Below are 15,641 nucleotides of genomic sequence, written 5' to 3' on the forward strand. Positions count from 1 at the left end.
CTCCTATAGCTCGTAGCCCAAAGAAAGCATTGCATTACACATTCAGTTTTGGTACGGCAACAGAAATTGATTGTGTTGAGGAAAAAAAAGAAATGCTGGCGTGGAAATGCATTGCGCGTTTCGATTGCTTTTATGCAGCGAAGGTTTGCCTTTCGAATGTAAACATGTTCAGAAAACAAATCATGACTACACCTACATTTCCAGATGTGTTAAACATTGTGTTTTTGGCTCAGGATTCAACATACTAATTAGCCCCTAGGAGATCCATCTAACAGTTTGTGATTTTCCCCTGATTTTTAATCAGTCTAATTTCTCTCTCCGACACAGAGGCACATTCAGCGCCATACACACAAAGCCTCTGTTTGCATAATGTGCTCACTGTCTGCTCCTCTGAGACTAAGCACTGTTTGTGCCTCTCTGCATATGTGTATCTACTGCTGTGTGTGTGTGTGTGTGTGTGCGTGTGCAAGCATGAGATTGTTCAAGTTCATTTGTATGTGTATTGGGAAAGAGGGCTCCACCCCCTCCCATCCCCTCCCCCCAACCCCTCTCCTTTTAGTCTGCTGCCCTGACTGTGGCTCGACCATGATTGCTCTGACAATTCAACAGTAAAAAAAAAAAAAAGGAGAAAAAAGAAAACACCTTCTGCCAGACTGTTTTCCCATGTTCTGTTATGGAAATGAGATTTTCCATCTCACTTCATCTTCAGTACTTAAATACCTCTTTGAGAATAGGACTGTCTAGCCTGTTAACATATTTCCTCCCATATAAGTGCTCTGTTGTTCTGCAAAGCCTAGCTGAATTTTAGCATCTGCGCCTTCACAAAGAAATTACAATTTCTACAAATTGTGTCAAATGTGAACTGTCCTATTAGGCGTACGGTTATTGCTCTCTAAATCACAGTTCGTGTATGTTGTCCTGACAGCAGACTGCTGAATCTCCTGTTTGTATTATTCCCGCAAGTCATGTCTTATTGTCGGCTTCATTCACTGTTCTACTCAGACGTGCTACATTGTGAGTTGGATTGTGATTCATGGTAAATATTCTCCATCCCAAAAGCACATTGTGTAATTGTAGTCTTCATCATGCCCTTTTATTTATAGTGCACTCTTCAAATTGTATTTTAAAGTGCTTTACCAGATAAATGAAAAGACAAAAAGACTAGAACCAGAATGGAAATACGGCCAAAAGCACAAAAGCAAAGTAAAAGCTGAAAAAACCCAGAAAGTCTGACAGAAGTCGACAGTCAGTGGTTCAGACCCCCAAATGGTTTGCATACAGGAAATTAGGTACACTATCATAAATCTGCATAACTATCAGACAAACAGCACCATTCACCAGCCTCCTAATCTGATGAATGATTTACAACTGAGTGTTTGAGTGGAGGCGTGTCAGTGGTGTTATCAAGCAGATGCCTCCCTTTGCTAATGTTTTGTTGAGTTTGGCTCACAGCAGCCCAACAAAACCAAATAATGCATCCCAGCATCCTAGAACCAAACACAACCTCGTTCAATGATTCTCTGCCTACCACATGATGTGTGTGTGTGTGTGTGTGTGTGTGTGTGTGTGTGTGTGTGTGTGTGTGTGTGTGTGTGTGTGTGTGTGTGTGTGTGTGTGTGTGTGTGTGTGTGTAGGGTTAAAAGTATATGAATCCAAATGAATAGTGGTCACCCTATGGTCCTGCTTCCAACCTAGGTTTTCAACAAAGCTAATTGAGCTAAAAGACGTCGAAATGACAGGATAACTTGTGAAAAAATTGAAAATATAATCATGAGCTAAAACAAAAGAAGGCGCAAAAAATGTAGCAATGTCCTGGTTTAATGAGGAGGGACTGATAACATACTTGCCAATCTGTGGAAGCAACTGTCATTGACTCACAATATGAAATTAATTTCATACTTTAAAAAATCAATTAAGATAATCTGCCTTAAAGAGCAAATAAAGCAGACATGGGACACATCGCTGCAGAGCTGGAAACCTAATCTCACATAAACTAGTCCCCTATAAAACACTCATTCGGGTTTTGCTCTAGAGAATGGAATCTATTCAAATGTAGACCAACAATTCTCTTTATCAGGCCTTGTTCTGTAAAAGCACAGAGCCCAGATAAATTTTTACGAGAGCTTACAGTATTCTATTCATAGAGCCCTTTAGAAATAGCAAGCATTCATAATGGAGCTAGGATCTGATTAACCTCCTCGCTTGCCAGCACAATGGCGGGCTACCCTGAGACTCAGCCCCGTAATGGAGTCCGCTATCACCAAGCACACTCCAAAACATTCTTCGCACCGCAGGACTCGACGACCAGATTGGAATCCCTTAACTCCCCTCTGCACTCGGCACAGTGGGGAAACAAAACATCCTCGAAGCTGATGACCCTCAACATTAATCTGTCTCTCTGCTCCACTCATGCACTTGTGCACATGCACGCGGGGATTTTACACCGTGGGCATCCTTTTCAGTGCCTTTGTTGCGCTTTTGCATTGCTAATTGTAAACTCTTGCGAGTACAGGCTGGAGAATAGGGGAGTGTCATCTCTATTCCCTTAACCAATTTCATTCTCAGAGGTTTTTGTCTATGAACGTACCCTTACTATACAATATACATGGTAAGTGTCCACTCACTGTAAAATGTAATGCAGGTAAATGTAATGTGCTGCAACAGGTTTTTTTCTAAATTTTTTATGCTTTTGTCATTTCTATTTACTGCTAAAACTTCTGAGTAATATTTTTTCTGTGATTATATCACATTTTATATTGTATTTCCTGCTGTTTTGATCTCCTTCTGAACACAACAACATGCCACATTTTCTCCACAAGGTAGACATACCATACATTAACACAATATAAGCTCCATACATGCTTTGTTCAGCCTCTCATACGATATGAACCATTACAGGGGTTGATGTGTTTTAAATGAGTATCTCTCACCTCAATATTGCCATCTCCTGGCCTGACAGGATTTAGCAAGATGCTCACACAGGCCTTTCTATTGTGGAGCAAATAGTTAGCTTTTTGCCAAATATGTCAGAGGGAGCGATTACACCCCTCAGTGCCCAGTTGGCCCAACAGTCCGCCCCCAGTGGCCAGCCCTGTGGGGGCTGTCAGGACCAGGCAGACTGGAGCTTGGTGAGGAGCCAGTCTCACATTTAACAGCCATCTCTTGCCCAGCCCAAGTGTCATCTGCACCTGCCAATGGGAAACAGTTCTCACCCATCAGATAATGGCTGAGAGGAAATTGCTTCAAGGAGGCAACTTCCTAGGATGGCAATATGAAGATGTGAAATATATTCAAGGAAGGAAGACGAGGAGAGGGACCTGGTCCTTGAAAAGGCAAAAAAAATTAGCATTGACATACACACAGACACAGACACACACACACACACACACACACACACACACATGCACACACACACGCAGTCCCACATAAATATACTCATGCACCCCCACACACAAGCTAGGAGGCTATACTTAATCTCCCTGCTTTGAATAATAGAACTGTCCAAGAGAGAATCTAATTTATTCACAGCCTGGACTACCAAGTAAATTCTTATTTACCTCACCTGATATAGTAACAGCCAACATGCTACAGGAATAGGGATTGCAAGCTTGTACATCCTCACTGAAAGACGCACTAAAACAAGGACATTTTCAGCACCGTTTTATCTACAATGACCAGTTCAGCGGTGACATGGAAAATGAAAATCAAAGTGAAAGTTGGATAGGGATATGTCAAGTCAAATATGTGCCTGCAATCATCACACACACAGAATATCACTGGAGGTTAACGTGCAGGCCTGCTGATCTTGTGGGGCCCTCTTCCATTGCTTCAGGCGGTGAAATTCAATATGAACCATGAAATGTGAAGTACTCATCATCATTGGATTGAAACCCACAGTGGATCCTTCACCAACAGAAAGTACAAAGCACGTAGCGAGGCCACACTTCAAACAAGAGGAGGGGAGCTGGTTTCTCGTAGAATCCAATTGGTTGGTGCACTATTTTTGTGGTTGCTATAGTCTCTGCCCAAATTACACTGTCAGGACTACATGTTCCCTCAATCAAGGTGGTCCAAACATTCATTTAGAATCTATGAGCAAGAGAGTTAATGATCTGTGTCTGACACATGCACATGCTTTCAGGATGTGTTATTGCTTGCAAGTCTTCTGATGTTACCAGGGCTACATTCCAACCTGTAGATGGCACTCTCTTCCCTGCTTTTAATCCAAACCTGGTTGACTCCCGATTTTAAAATGACTGGCCTCAATTCAAAAAACCTGTTTTTCTTTGTTTGTCATTACGATCCTTAAGCAGGTATTTTGTTAACGCCGTTGACACAGGATTTTGCGTTTTTCACTCAGAGCTTAAATTCTAATGATGAATATGCTTTTGTGCTGCTGTAGCATACCTGATGGTACATATGGCCAAAGCTTATTCAAAAACACTTATGCATAATGAAGTGCAGCTAGCAACTGTTGTTCCAATCGTTCTCAGGCAGCGAGCATTAGTTACACAGTGGGGAATGGTTGGAGTTGAGTGGGGGTAGAGGAACCTCAGCCAAACATGATTTGTCTCTGCATACTAATGCCTCTTTTGATCTGCCTCGGCTTTTAGGAGATTTAAACAACAAAATCTGTCGGTCCAAAATTCTTAATAGACTCAGCCTTTTGTGGCCAACGTGAAAAAAATCCGAGAAACATGTTTACACGGCATCCATATCAATGTTCTGAATTTGTTTAAAACATGTAGAGTCCACTGAGATCATATTAGAGGGAAACCTTGTATTATTCATGATTGGCCCTAATAGACTAATTATTTTATCATAAAATAGTGAGGCAGTTTTATGATTTTCTTATGTTATGCATTTATTTCCATAATTGTTCTTTGTTTGACAAATATATCTTTTTAGTTGCTCCTCACATGTCCTAAATTCAGATGCTGTGTGAAAGAAATGGCATCCCTCCTGAAATGATCTGAATGCATGAATTACAGAGCTGAGGCAAAAAAACAAAACAATTACACCTAATAACATCAAGGCTACAAGTACCTATGTGAGTTATATGGCCCTTAAAGCTATTCAGGGGCATATTGTGACAGAATGTGAAGTGTGATTAGGGACAGTATGTTAAACATTTGTCCAGTTGGAATCAGGTGGAGAGCTGTGAGGATGAGCTGTGGTTGGGGGGGGGGGGTTTATCTGTGCCTGTAGCGCCACAGGAGGTGCCAAAAGCAACAGAGACCACTAGCCAGTCTGAGCATTTGGCACCTCCACAGCTGCTGCTCGCATGCTTCCTCTCGTTTCACCAAAGACCATACCAAGAACAGGATAATCTTGTTTTATCTGCCTTTCAGACAGCACAAATGGCTGAGATTAAAGCCTCCACATGAGCCTCATGACCAGAGCAGTGACATGTATACCCCCAGTTTATTAGAGCGCCTAAGGTTAAAGTGAGATGAGGAAACTGATAAGGGGCTGGCTTGAAAATGGCTGGAGTTACCAGACGTAACAAATAGTCTTTGCCAATGTAATTAACACTGTGATGAATACAAGTCTCCCTTCAGGGTTGTATTGTTGTTTAAAAGAGCCCATTTAGGTATTTGGCAGCATGGCTGATGTAGAACTAGTTAATGGCCAGGTACAAGAATATTTACAGGTGTTTAACTCTCATTTTACAAACTGGGGTACCCCAAAAGGTATGCGTTTTGTTCACAAAGGAAATTCCAATTCCAATTTTTCCAAGAAGTTGTCTTTTTATTCCTAATGACTATATGTCGTTATTTCCTTTCTATTAATTTGTGTTTGTTCTAAATAATAATTGTAAATACCGATGAATCAGGCTCCTGAGGGATCCCAGTCAAAAGCACAATTGTAGCCTATTGCTTTTTAATAGATGGAAAAACATATAATAGATAGAAATGTTAGCCACGGCTCCTAATTTAACACTCTCAGGGGAGTAGGGTCATCTTGGAGGAAACAGACTCAGATTTCATCTTGTCCTCTGTGTCATTTACTTTTACACAATGTGCAAATTAACTGTAACTTTTCTCAAACAATAACAATTTGTTTTTGTCCCTTCAGATGACATTGATTGGGATAGTAAGTTTTGTAACTAATACGATGATGTAATGAGCAGTGTAAAAACCGTTCAATCATGCAAATGGAATGATATGAAATGATTGAATTTCTATATTGTTCGAACTGCAGCACATGTGCTGCAGCTCTGTGTAGCATCTGTGATCGTGTTTTTATTCTGTTTCATGGTGTATGCATAGCTTGTTTGTGCATCTTACTCCATTTATATTTTCTCTATGTGCATACCTGTATTTGGCTCCCTGTATCTGTGCCACTCTGCCTCTTAGCTGCAGGTATATCCAGACAAACCAAAACTCATTTAAAAAAACTCATTTTTACCAGTTCACCCGTTGATAGAAAGAGACTGAATTGGTTTCACTGTAAAACATGCAAAATATAAAACAAATAACGTATCAAAAACCGCAATTCTATAAAGTCTTTTTCAACTTTTTTTTGTGTATCTCAAATACAGGGAACCATGAAACTATGGAGGTGAAAAAAACTGGCTCACAATTTACCAGCAGTGGGTGACATAGTGGCTATTATAAAAGGTGGGCCTTTGAGACATTTGTTCCCAGTGCCATATGCCAGGATTACTGCTCCCAGTGACACCAGATGCTTTTCCTGCCGTCCTACCTGGTGAGGCGCGAGGTGAAGCATCTTCAAATGGCCTTCAAATGATGTGAACGACTGGCTGACATTTGACTGATTACTTACCATCATTGTTTTTAATGTTGACAGCCAAGGCAAGATGAACAATATTCTTACCATCAATTAAAATCACCTCAGTGGAGGGAACAGATGGCCAAACCCATTAATCTGCTGAAATGCTCTTACTGTCACCACACACACACACACACACGTCTTAATCAAACCGTGATCTGCTATAATCACCTGGCTAGGTGACAAACAAGTATCACTCCGGTGTTAGCTATTCTTTGTTTAAGGTTTAGACCTCTGGTGACCTCATAGTGATGTAATTTATACTGAGGCAGTTGGCTCAAACACAACGTAGGATACATGAAGAATATTAGGTCACCACTATGTGTATAGCTGCTGTTTTAATCATTATGTCTGCACATTCATTTTAGACTGAAATGTTTTCATCTGCAGCTGCTCAGCTGTTACCATGAACTTGTTGCAGCACAAAGTGGTAAGTGCTAGATAAGATTAAAGCATAATCCTCTTAGTGGCAAACAACTAATTTGGCTGATAATTCTGCTTTACCTTCTGACTCCTCAGAACCACAAAATCCTGGATTTCAACACCCAGCCAGCATGGGACTGTTGTGCTGAAGGCTTTGTGTGTCTGGTAATGGCAGAAAAGTATCTTATGTTTGATGTCTTGTGGATTTGAAAACAAACTCTTAGCGCTTCTGCTGTAATGGGGTGCGACTGAAGCATGCTACAAATTCAATAGACAAACACTGCAGCTATCCATGGCATACATTATAAATTGGCCGTCTCTGCAGCAAAGTGTTTAACAGTTTGTTATTGTCTTGTGTTCAAGTTGCCTGGGATTCTCTCTCTCCATTTAGAATGTTAAATATGGCCTGTTGTGCTTTTTGCTACATGACTTCTGTGTCAAACACCATGTTCCAGCATAAATGTACTTGGTACCAGACCACCTCAGGCCAAAGATCAATGGTTGACTTGGTGGTCGTATCATCAGATCTTCAGTTGGGGACATGTTCAAAAGCCTCCACTATTGCGGAGGCGACTGCTCAGAGTTGTGGTCAGTAGGTGGTCTGTGCCTGTCGCGGCGGCCACCTGAGAACCTGGTGAGGAGGTTGTCAAGCTGAAGAAGCAGGCCTGGTCAACCTTGAGGTCTCCTGAAGCAGCACACATGTCCCAGGAGGTCAGAAGGGCTTCGGCTTGGATGGAGCATGAAGATCGAGGGGAGAATTTGTTGCAAAACGATTGATACCAGTCGATCTAGCTTCCAACCCTCATCTGGGTGGATATGGTTATGAGTGGAGGAAAGAATGAGAGGCGCCGCAGTGAGCTTCCTCTGTAGGGTGGCTGGGCTCACCCTTAGAAATGGGGTGATGAGCTCAGATATCCTGAGAGAGCTTTGCGTAGAGTCAGCTACGTTGTTCGCTGATGTGAGCTGTACGATTTCCTTTGGATGTTTTCCAGGCACGTCCAATTGGTAGGATACCTTGGGGTGGACCCAGAACATGCTGGAGAGATTATATCGCTCATCTGCTTTGGAAACAGCTTGAGATCCACCAGGAGGAGCTGAAAAAGGTTGCTGGGGAGACATCTGGACTACCTTCCTTCGCCTGCATGCTACTACAACCCAGCACTGGATAAGCAGCAGAAAATGGCCGGATGGGTGGACATTTAGTTTAAAAGCAAAATTGGGCATTTATGACATTGTAATTGTGGCAGGACAGCGCTACCCCATCACCTCTGGCTGTCACAGTCTCACGTCTGTGGTCTCTGTGGCTGTCGTGTGCTTTTTCACACCTCCCTGTATGTGCCCTCTTGGGGGCTCAGACAGCTTTAACCCAAACTTTTGTGAGGTGTCAAGAGCCCTTTGAAGGACCATAGACGCCTTTTAATCAGTAAAAGGTAATCACCCATATGGTTGACAAAAGTCTGGTTGACTCATGCTCTTTTGTTATCACTATGGGAGCTGTTGCTGGTGAGTGTGTATTCTGTGTGTGTGTGTGTGTGTGTGTGTGTGTGTGTGTGTGTGTTTCAGGTGGGAGGGGGAATCATTCAATGCAGTTTATTCTCCACACTTCTTTATTCTTCTGACTTTCAAGGTTCTTGTTTTAGAACTTTTGTTGAAAAGGGTATAATTCAGTGCATTTGAGTGTTTATTGCAATAGATCTTGATTACACAGGGGTTTTCCTCGAACATGGAGCTACACCGATATTCTATGTCTCATTAACATTGTGGGTGTCCAAAACAATACACTAATCATATTACACTCGTCTGACTTCGTGGGTTTTCTTCACTGCATAATACTTAAATTCCTCCTCCGCTGTCTGAACAAATGAGACAATGTTACTGGCTGCATGACAGAGCGAAAGAAATCTCCTTTTCCTTTATTATGGAAATCATCTCAGGGCAATATTTACATGAATAGGTATTGTATTGAGAAAATAATGAAGAAATACATATTTATGGAGTTTGGGTTTTATTGCAGTGACGTAAGGCTTTTGATGAGACTGTATGTGATATGATATATGTTTTCTCCAGTTTCCCATTTTGCATTTCCTACTGCTTTTATCCAGTGGGGGAGTGTAACTAAGTGCATTATTAAATACTTTACAAAAATACATGTTCAGGTATGCTGCCATATAGCAGCTGACAGCAATAGTTACTAGTTGACTGCTAGATAGACGATACAATAAATGAATGATACAAAGGTAAAGATTAAATTACCCAGAGCACTCATTTTGCATTTGTTGATACTTTATTTTGTTGGACCTGAGTATTTCTACATTGTGGTATTAATCATGCCTTACATTTTTTAGAAGTGTAACTATATTTAAGGTACCACTGGTGCTCATGAGAGTGACTGATGTTGTGAGCCCTTGTTTACTCTTGCAGCAGTTATCAGCAATTATAATCTCATTGCCATGTGGATGTTTCCCCTCCCTTTTCTTTTCTCTTCCACCCCAATTGCCTCTCACTGATAGACACAACTAATCAATTATTCAGATTTTCAATAGATAGACTTCAGCTTCCTCTGATGACACTGTAGTCCTATTAGAGTGCCCTAATTGATTATTTCGGGTAATTAAATGCCATGTGCAGATTTATTTAAGTCACACTGATTTATCAGCCAGATTAAAGCCACACACTGAGTTCATCTAATAAACCATTTGCTCCCACAAAAGTGATCAGCAGTTTGCTGCAGAGCCAAACGTTCCCCTGTTGGCGCATGGACCACTGGAAGGCCATTGGTCGATGGGGGCAGGTTATTTGCATATACCGGGGCTTAAAGTCCCACAGCAAAGTCAGAGTTGAACACAGTTGTGAGTCGACCTGACATAGCACAGGTGGTGGATTGTTTGCATCATTTATAGACTTTGTTTTCAGCTGCACTTTGTAACCCTTCAACATGGGATTTTGCAAGATGACAGGGATCGGGCTGTGCATGGTGCTCTCTTTATTTTTATACTCTGTTCAGTGTACAACTACAAGGTATTTCACCTACGAAGAGGATGCACCCGGAACGGAGACAGGCAATCTGTCTCAAGATTTAAAGATTGATCCAGCTGATGACCCAGACACATCGTTCCGCTTCATGCAAGAAAACAACTCTTCGGTGATTGACATGAGGGAGAGTGACGGACTTCTGAGTGTGGCGGACATAATTGACAGGGAGCAGCTCTGCCCCAGGTCTCCGCGCTGCTTCATCACCTTCGACGTCGTGGCCTTCTCGAAAGAAAAGTTTCAACTCATCCACGTGGAGGTCGAGGTAAAAGATATCAACGACCACTCTCCTCATTTCCTGCGGAACGAGACGAGGCTGGAGATAGTGGAGAATGTCCCGCTGGACTCAAGATTCCCGCTGCAGATTGCTCTCGACCAGGACGTGGGTGAAAACTACATTCAGAGCTACAACATCTCTGCCTCCAGTCATTTCGCCGTCGAAGTGCGACATCGGGATGATGGGGTGAAGTTTGCTGAGCTGGTGCTGGTGAGGGAGCTCGACAGGGAAGTGGAGGACTTCTTCACCATCGAAGTCACCGCTACTGACGGAGGAGTGCCTGCAAAGTCCGGGTCAATGGTTGTGAATATCAGCGTGCTGGACTTTAATGACAACAGCCCGACGTTTGAGCACAGCTCGCTGAAAGTTGAGCTGAACGAAGACTCCCCGGAGGGTCACAGAGTTCTCAAAGTGCATGCTTTTGACCCCGACGACGGGGTCAACGGGGAGGTGACGTATGCGTTTGCTGACGGGCTTTCGGCAGAAGCCGGCCGGCTTTTCCACATCGACCCTCATTCCGGGGACGTGACTTTGAAGGCGCTGGTTGACTTTGAGAAAAGGAGGTCATACGAGCTGAACATCAAGGCCTCCGATTCAGGCGCAAACTCTGTCCCGTCCAGCTGCAAAGTCGTGGTAGATATCGTGGACGTGAATGACAATGCCCCTGAAATCAGCATCAAGCCGATGACTTCCAGCAGTGATGGCGTCGCCTACATCACAGAAGCTGCAGCTGCGGAGAGCTTCGTGGCTCTGATCAGCACCTCGGACAGAGACTCTGGCTCCAACGGGTACGTGCGCATCAGCCTGCTCGGGCACGAGCACTTCACCCTACAGCAGGCATATGGGGACTCCTTCATGATTATCACCAGCACTACTTTAGACAGAGAAAAGATCCCAGAGTACAATTTGACCGTGATTGCAGAGGACCTGGGAAGCCCACCCTTCAAAACTGTCCGACAGTACACCATCCGTGTGACAGATGAGAATGACAACCCCCCTCTCTTCAGTAAGTCACTTTTTGAAGTTTCAGTCCTGGAAAATAACATCCCAGGTTCATATGTAACCACTGTTATCGCTCGCGATCCTGATGTGGGTAAGAATGCCAAAGTTTCTTACAAACTCATAGATGCAGAGGTGCCAGGAGGATCTCCAGTGTCCACTTATGTTTCCGTGGATTCACTCTCAGGGTCTTTGTACACTTTGAGGTCTTTTGATTATGAAACTCTTCAGCAGATTGAGCTAGTTATCCAGGCTGAAGACAGAGGTTCCCCCCCTCTTTCAAGCACATCAATAATCAGAATTAAAGTTGTGGATCTGAATGACAATTATCCATACTTCACCTTCCCCGTCCTTGTGAACGACTCTGCTGATATCCCACTGCCTTTTAATGCACCTGCTGGCTATCTCGCCCTTCGCGTCTCAGCCGAAGACGAGGACGAGGGGGTGAATGGCGAGCTCCACTACCAAATTGTACAAGGTGACCCACAGCTCTTCACAATGAACAAGGACACTGGAGAAATTGCTTTGAAACAATGGCTGACATCTGAAACCGGAGACGTGCTGGAAATGAAAATCGGCGTGAGTGACAATGGCAGAACCCCGCTCGGTAGCAGTGCCACCATTAGGTTTGTCGTCTCAGACACGCAGCCCTCTGAAGACCAAGTCGTCATTGTGCTGCGGTCAAGTGAGGAAGAAAGCTCCGGCTTGGACGGCTCGCTAATTGTCATTATAATGCTCAGCGGGGGCTGTGCGTTGTTGCTGATTGCAATAATGGCTGTTGTTGTGACATGCAAACTCAGCCGTGGAGGGAGAAGCCACGGCTCCAAGAGAGAAGTGTGTCGCAGCCTGTTCGAGGGAAGGCCCATGCCCATGCTCGCCTCAACAGAACCAAACATATACACCGGACAACGAGGCTTCTTCCACGAGAGAACCTCCTCGTCCCTGGATAATTCCTGCATGTACGAGGAGAGGACTGGGGACTCAGAGACAAAGGTGAGTCAACTACAGGAGTGGCTTTTTTTTATTTTGATCTCTTAATTTCATATGCATATGATGTTCCAGAGTGCTGCCTTGATCTTTGTGCCAGAAATGGAAACTGAGCTCTCTGCCGTCATTCTGTTTGTTCTCTTAGATGTTCCTGCCCTCCAAGCATTTCCAACCAACATCTGTGTGGCAAGGTGACAAATACTGCTTGCAAGTGAGGTAAGACAAACTAAATGGAATTCATTTTCTCAGATAAGATATGCTTTATTCACAGTCAAATCTGACTGAACACAGAGGGTACTTAACATGCACCATGCATGCATTGTGTTGCTTGTGGCGTTCCTGTGGAATGAGGTTAGATGGGAAGGACAGACACAGGCCAAAGACATCAATAATCAAGCTAATGTGGTGCAGAGGGGGCTCATACTGTATCTGTTGATTGTATTTGCAGTGGCATTGGCAACAGCGACCAGCTGAGCGTAAAGGACAGTGGCAAAGGGGACAGTGACTTCAACGACAGTGACTCTGATATCAGTGGTGACGGAGGCAAAAAGAACTTCACCACCTTCCAACCAAGGCTTAAATGTAAGTCTTCTTCTCTCAAGATTTGACGTTACACATCACTGAGTTAAACATAAATATTCACCAGAATAAATGCGGTTTCTAATTTCTGCATCAACACTTTCTCATCCTTATTTTCCATTTTTATTTCAGGTGCATCCAGCACTGCTAACAGCTTGTCTGGGGATTGCCAAAGCACGCACTGTGCAGTACCAGCGCAGAGCTTCAGAGGCCCCAGAGACAATGCATACACCATAGGATTCTCCCCAGTACCAGTCTTCAACAGTCCTCATGGCTGTCCTCACTTTTGGAAGGACTCTGGTTATGGCACAAATCACCCAAAATCGAGAAGCAGCATGCAGACCTTCTCCAAGACCGGGACCCTCCCGTCTTACTTTCCTCAGCAGCAGCGTGAGGCGGGTGGAGGAGGTGCTGAAATACACAACCAGAGTCCAATTATTGTTACTGTGGCTACAGCGTCAGAGGTTGCCACTATCTTTTAAAAGCTGTGTTGATAAGCTAATTGAGATGTACCTCGAGGATGTACATATTTGTAAAAACTGGTTATTGCTATGAAGTTAACAGGTGTACATATCTTCTTTCAGTTGAAAGGAATTATTATAAAATGTATTATGTTTATTCATGTTGCATTATTTTAGTATGTTGTATTCTAATATTTGCCCAATAAAAGTCTTATTGAAATCATAAAAAGGTCATATATTCAACAATTTTCTCAAATATGATTTTACTAATACAGCGAGATCAAACAATAGATCTATTTAACTGAGAAGTATTGCATTTTGAAGACTATATATCATTCCCTTGCTTGTTGAAAGGAGTCTGAATTTGTAAACACGTAGAACTCTCCCTCCAGTTTGAATCTACACGATCAAGACTCCAGTCAGTGATGATCAGATGCAAAATCTCAAGCTGCTGCATTACCTGGGAGACTGCCTTTGAAGACTCCTGGGTTGCTGGTTGAGTTTCTTACATGCAAATGAGAGAGTAGAGCTGGTACTCAAGTGGAAAATAAAGTACAAACCATTATTCCTACAAAATCATGCTCGGTGCTGTCACAACTGCTTCGACTCATCTAAATAATCATCATCCCCGTATACACAACACGGTGCAGCATGTATTAGGATGCTCATTTCCTGAGTGTGCTTGTGCTTTGTTGCCGTGAGGGGCGAATGTTCAGCTCTTGTATATTGACTTAGCTGTAAAATGGGACAACATATACACAGTTTCCTCGTGTAGCTCTTTCTTTGAATGCTCTGACACTGATAAGGCACAAGCTCGCCTGGCTTTACTGTCCTATTTGCAGAATAGGTCACTTTCAATACAATCATGAGTATGTAGGGCAAGTTCAAACTGTCCCTGTTCCTGAATGATTTATCGAGTGTAAAAACCATAACCAACATTGACAAACATCACTCTGAATACTTGTTAGTAGTTATTGAGCTTTTGTAGCTGCAGCATACAAATTATACAACATTTTGCACTATTTTCTCACTTACATCGACCAAAATGAAGCAGCAACACCATTTTAGTAAATCGAGCACACACAGATGCAAGAAACCAGAAAGTCTAACTCAATTATGCAATATAAAATCAATTAAATACATCTCTCAATCAAGGGACCATGTCCACGGGGAGGTTCGTGGGTTTTCATCAGCAACTTCAAATGAGCCGGCCCGCTTTAGGTTTGCTTCTCATCAACATTTAAATTGAGTAACTGAAAGGCTATAGTTGAAAATATGCATTTAAATAACATTAAACACCTGCTGAATTTCATCCGCTCACTCACTATGTTACAATATTTTGTCCTCGTTATTTTTAAGGTCGCTTTAAATGAGCCTTTGATGCATGAAAGCAAATGAGACAAGAGAAACAGGCTTGTTGCAAACTCCATAATAGCTATCTAAGGGCCTGTCCCGAAGAGAAAATAAATAGTTTCCAAAACCGCTGCCAAGGAAGAGCAAGAGCAAGATCAGTGGAAGCTGACACCAGACTGAGCCATTTTCTGTTCTTCCGCTGGAAAAGGTGGCAAAGAGCACTCATTTGCATAAGCATAAATACCTGCTTTTTTGATAGCCGTGATAAAAGCTGGAATGGAGTGGATTAGATACCTTTTTAACTGTAAAGCACTAAACAGAGCTCTCACACGTTACCACAATATGCCTCATTAATAGAGGACAGCGTTCAATCTTTCTTTTTTCCTTTTTAAGTAGTTTTGATCACTATTTTTTTTATTTAATACTCCCAGTCTGCAAAGTCACTGCAGTTGTTATTGACTTTATTTCAGGCACAGAGTCCACTGAGGATTCAAGGCCATGTGCTACGAAAGGCAAGCAACAAGAAAGAAGGTCATATTTGTGCCCCCAATGATGTGCACTGGTCTGACAGAGCCAACTGTACGGAGAGGGAAAGTGCATTCATCAATCAATACAATATGATCCCTTCATCAGTGCTTTATATGCACCTTGTAGGTCAAATATAGTTGTGCATTGACCTGACAATTTGTGCCACAAGGTATATTCATCTGCACGGTTTGGTATAAAATGTGTGTGTG

General features: G+C 42.8%; 1 protein-coding gene across 1 annotated transcript; it reads left to right on the top strand.

The window, feature by feature from the left end:
* Positions 1–10,153: 10,153 nt before the first annotated feature.
* On the top strand, positions 10,154–13,572 carry LOC306783464 (protocadherin 8; the record flags this gene model as incomplete). Its single annotated transcript, XM_079277116.1, has 4 exons — positions 10,154–12,517; positions 12,657–12,727; positions 12,960–13,093; positions 13,223–13,572. The coding sequence occupies 4 exons, from the start codon at positions 10,154–10,156 to the stop codon at positions 13,570–13,572; spliced, it is 2,919 nt and encodes a 972-aa protein (XP_079133242.1).
* Between the last annotated feature and the right edge of the window lie 2,069 nt (positions 13,573–15,641).

This window comes from Melanostigma gelatinosum, assembly GCF_949748355.1.
Source record: "Melanostigma gelatinosum genome assembly, chromosome: 10".
In the NCBI taxonomy this organism is placed as follows: domain Eukaryota; kingdom Metazoa; phylum Chordata; class Actinopteri; order Perciformes; family Zoarcidae; genus Melanostigma; species Melanostigma gelatinosum.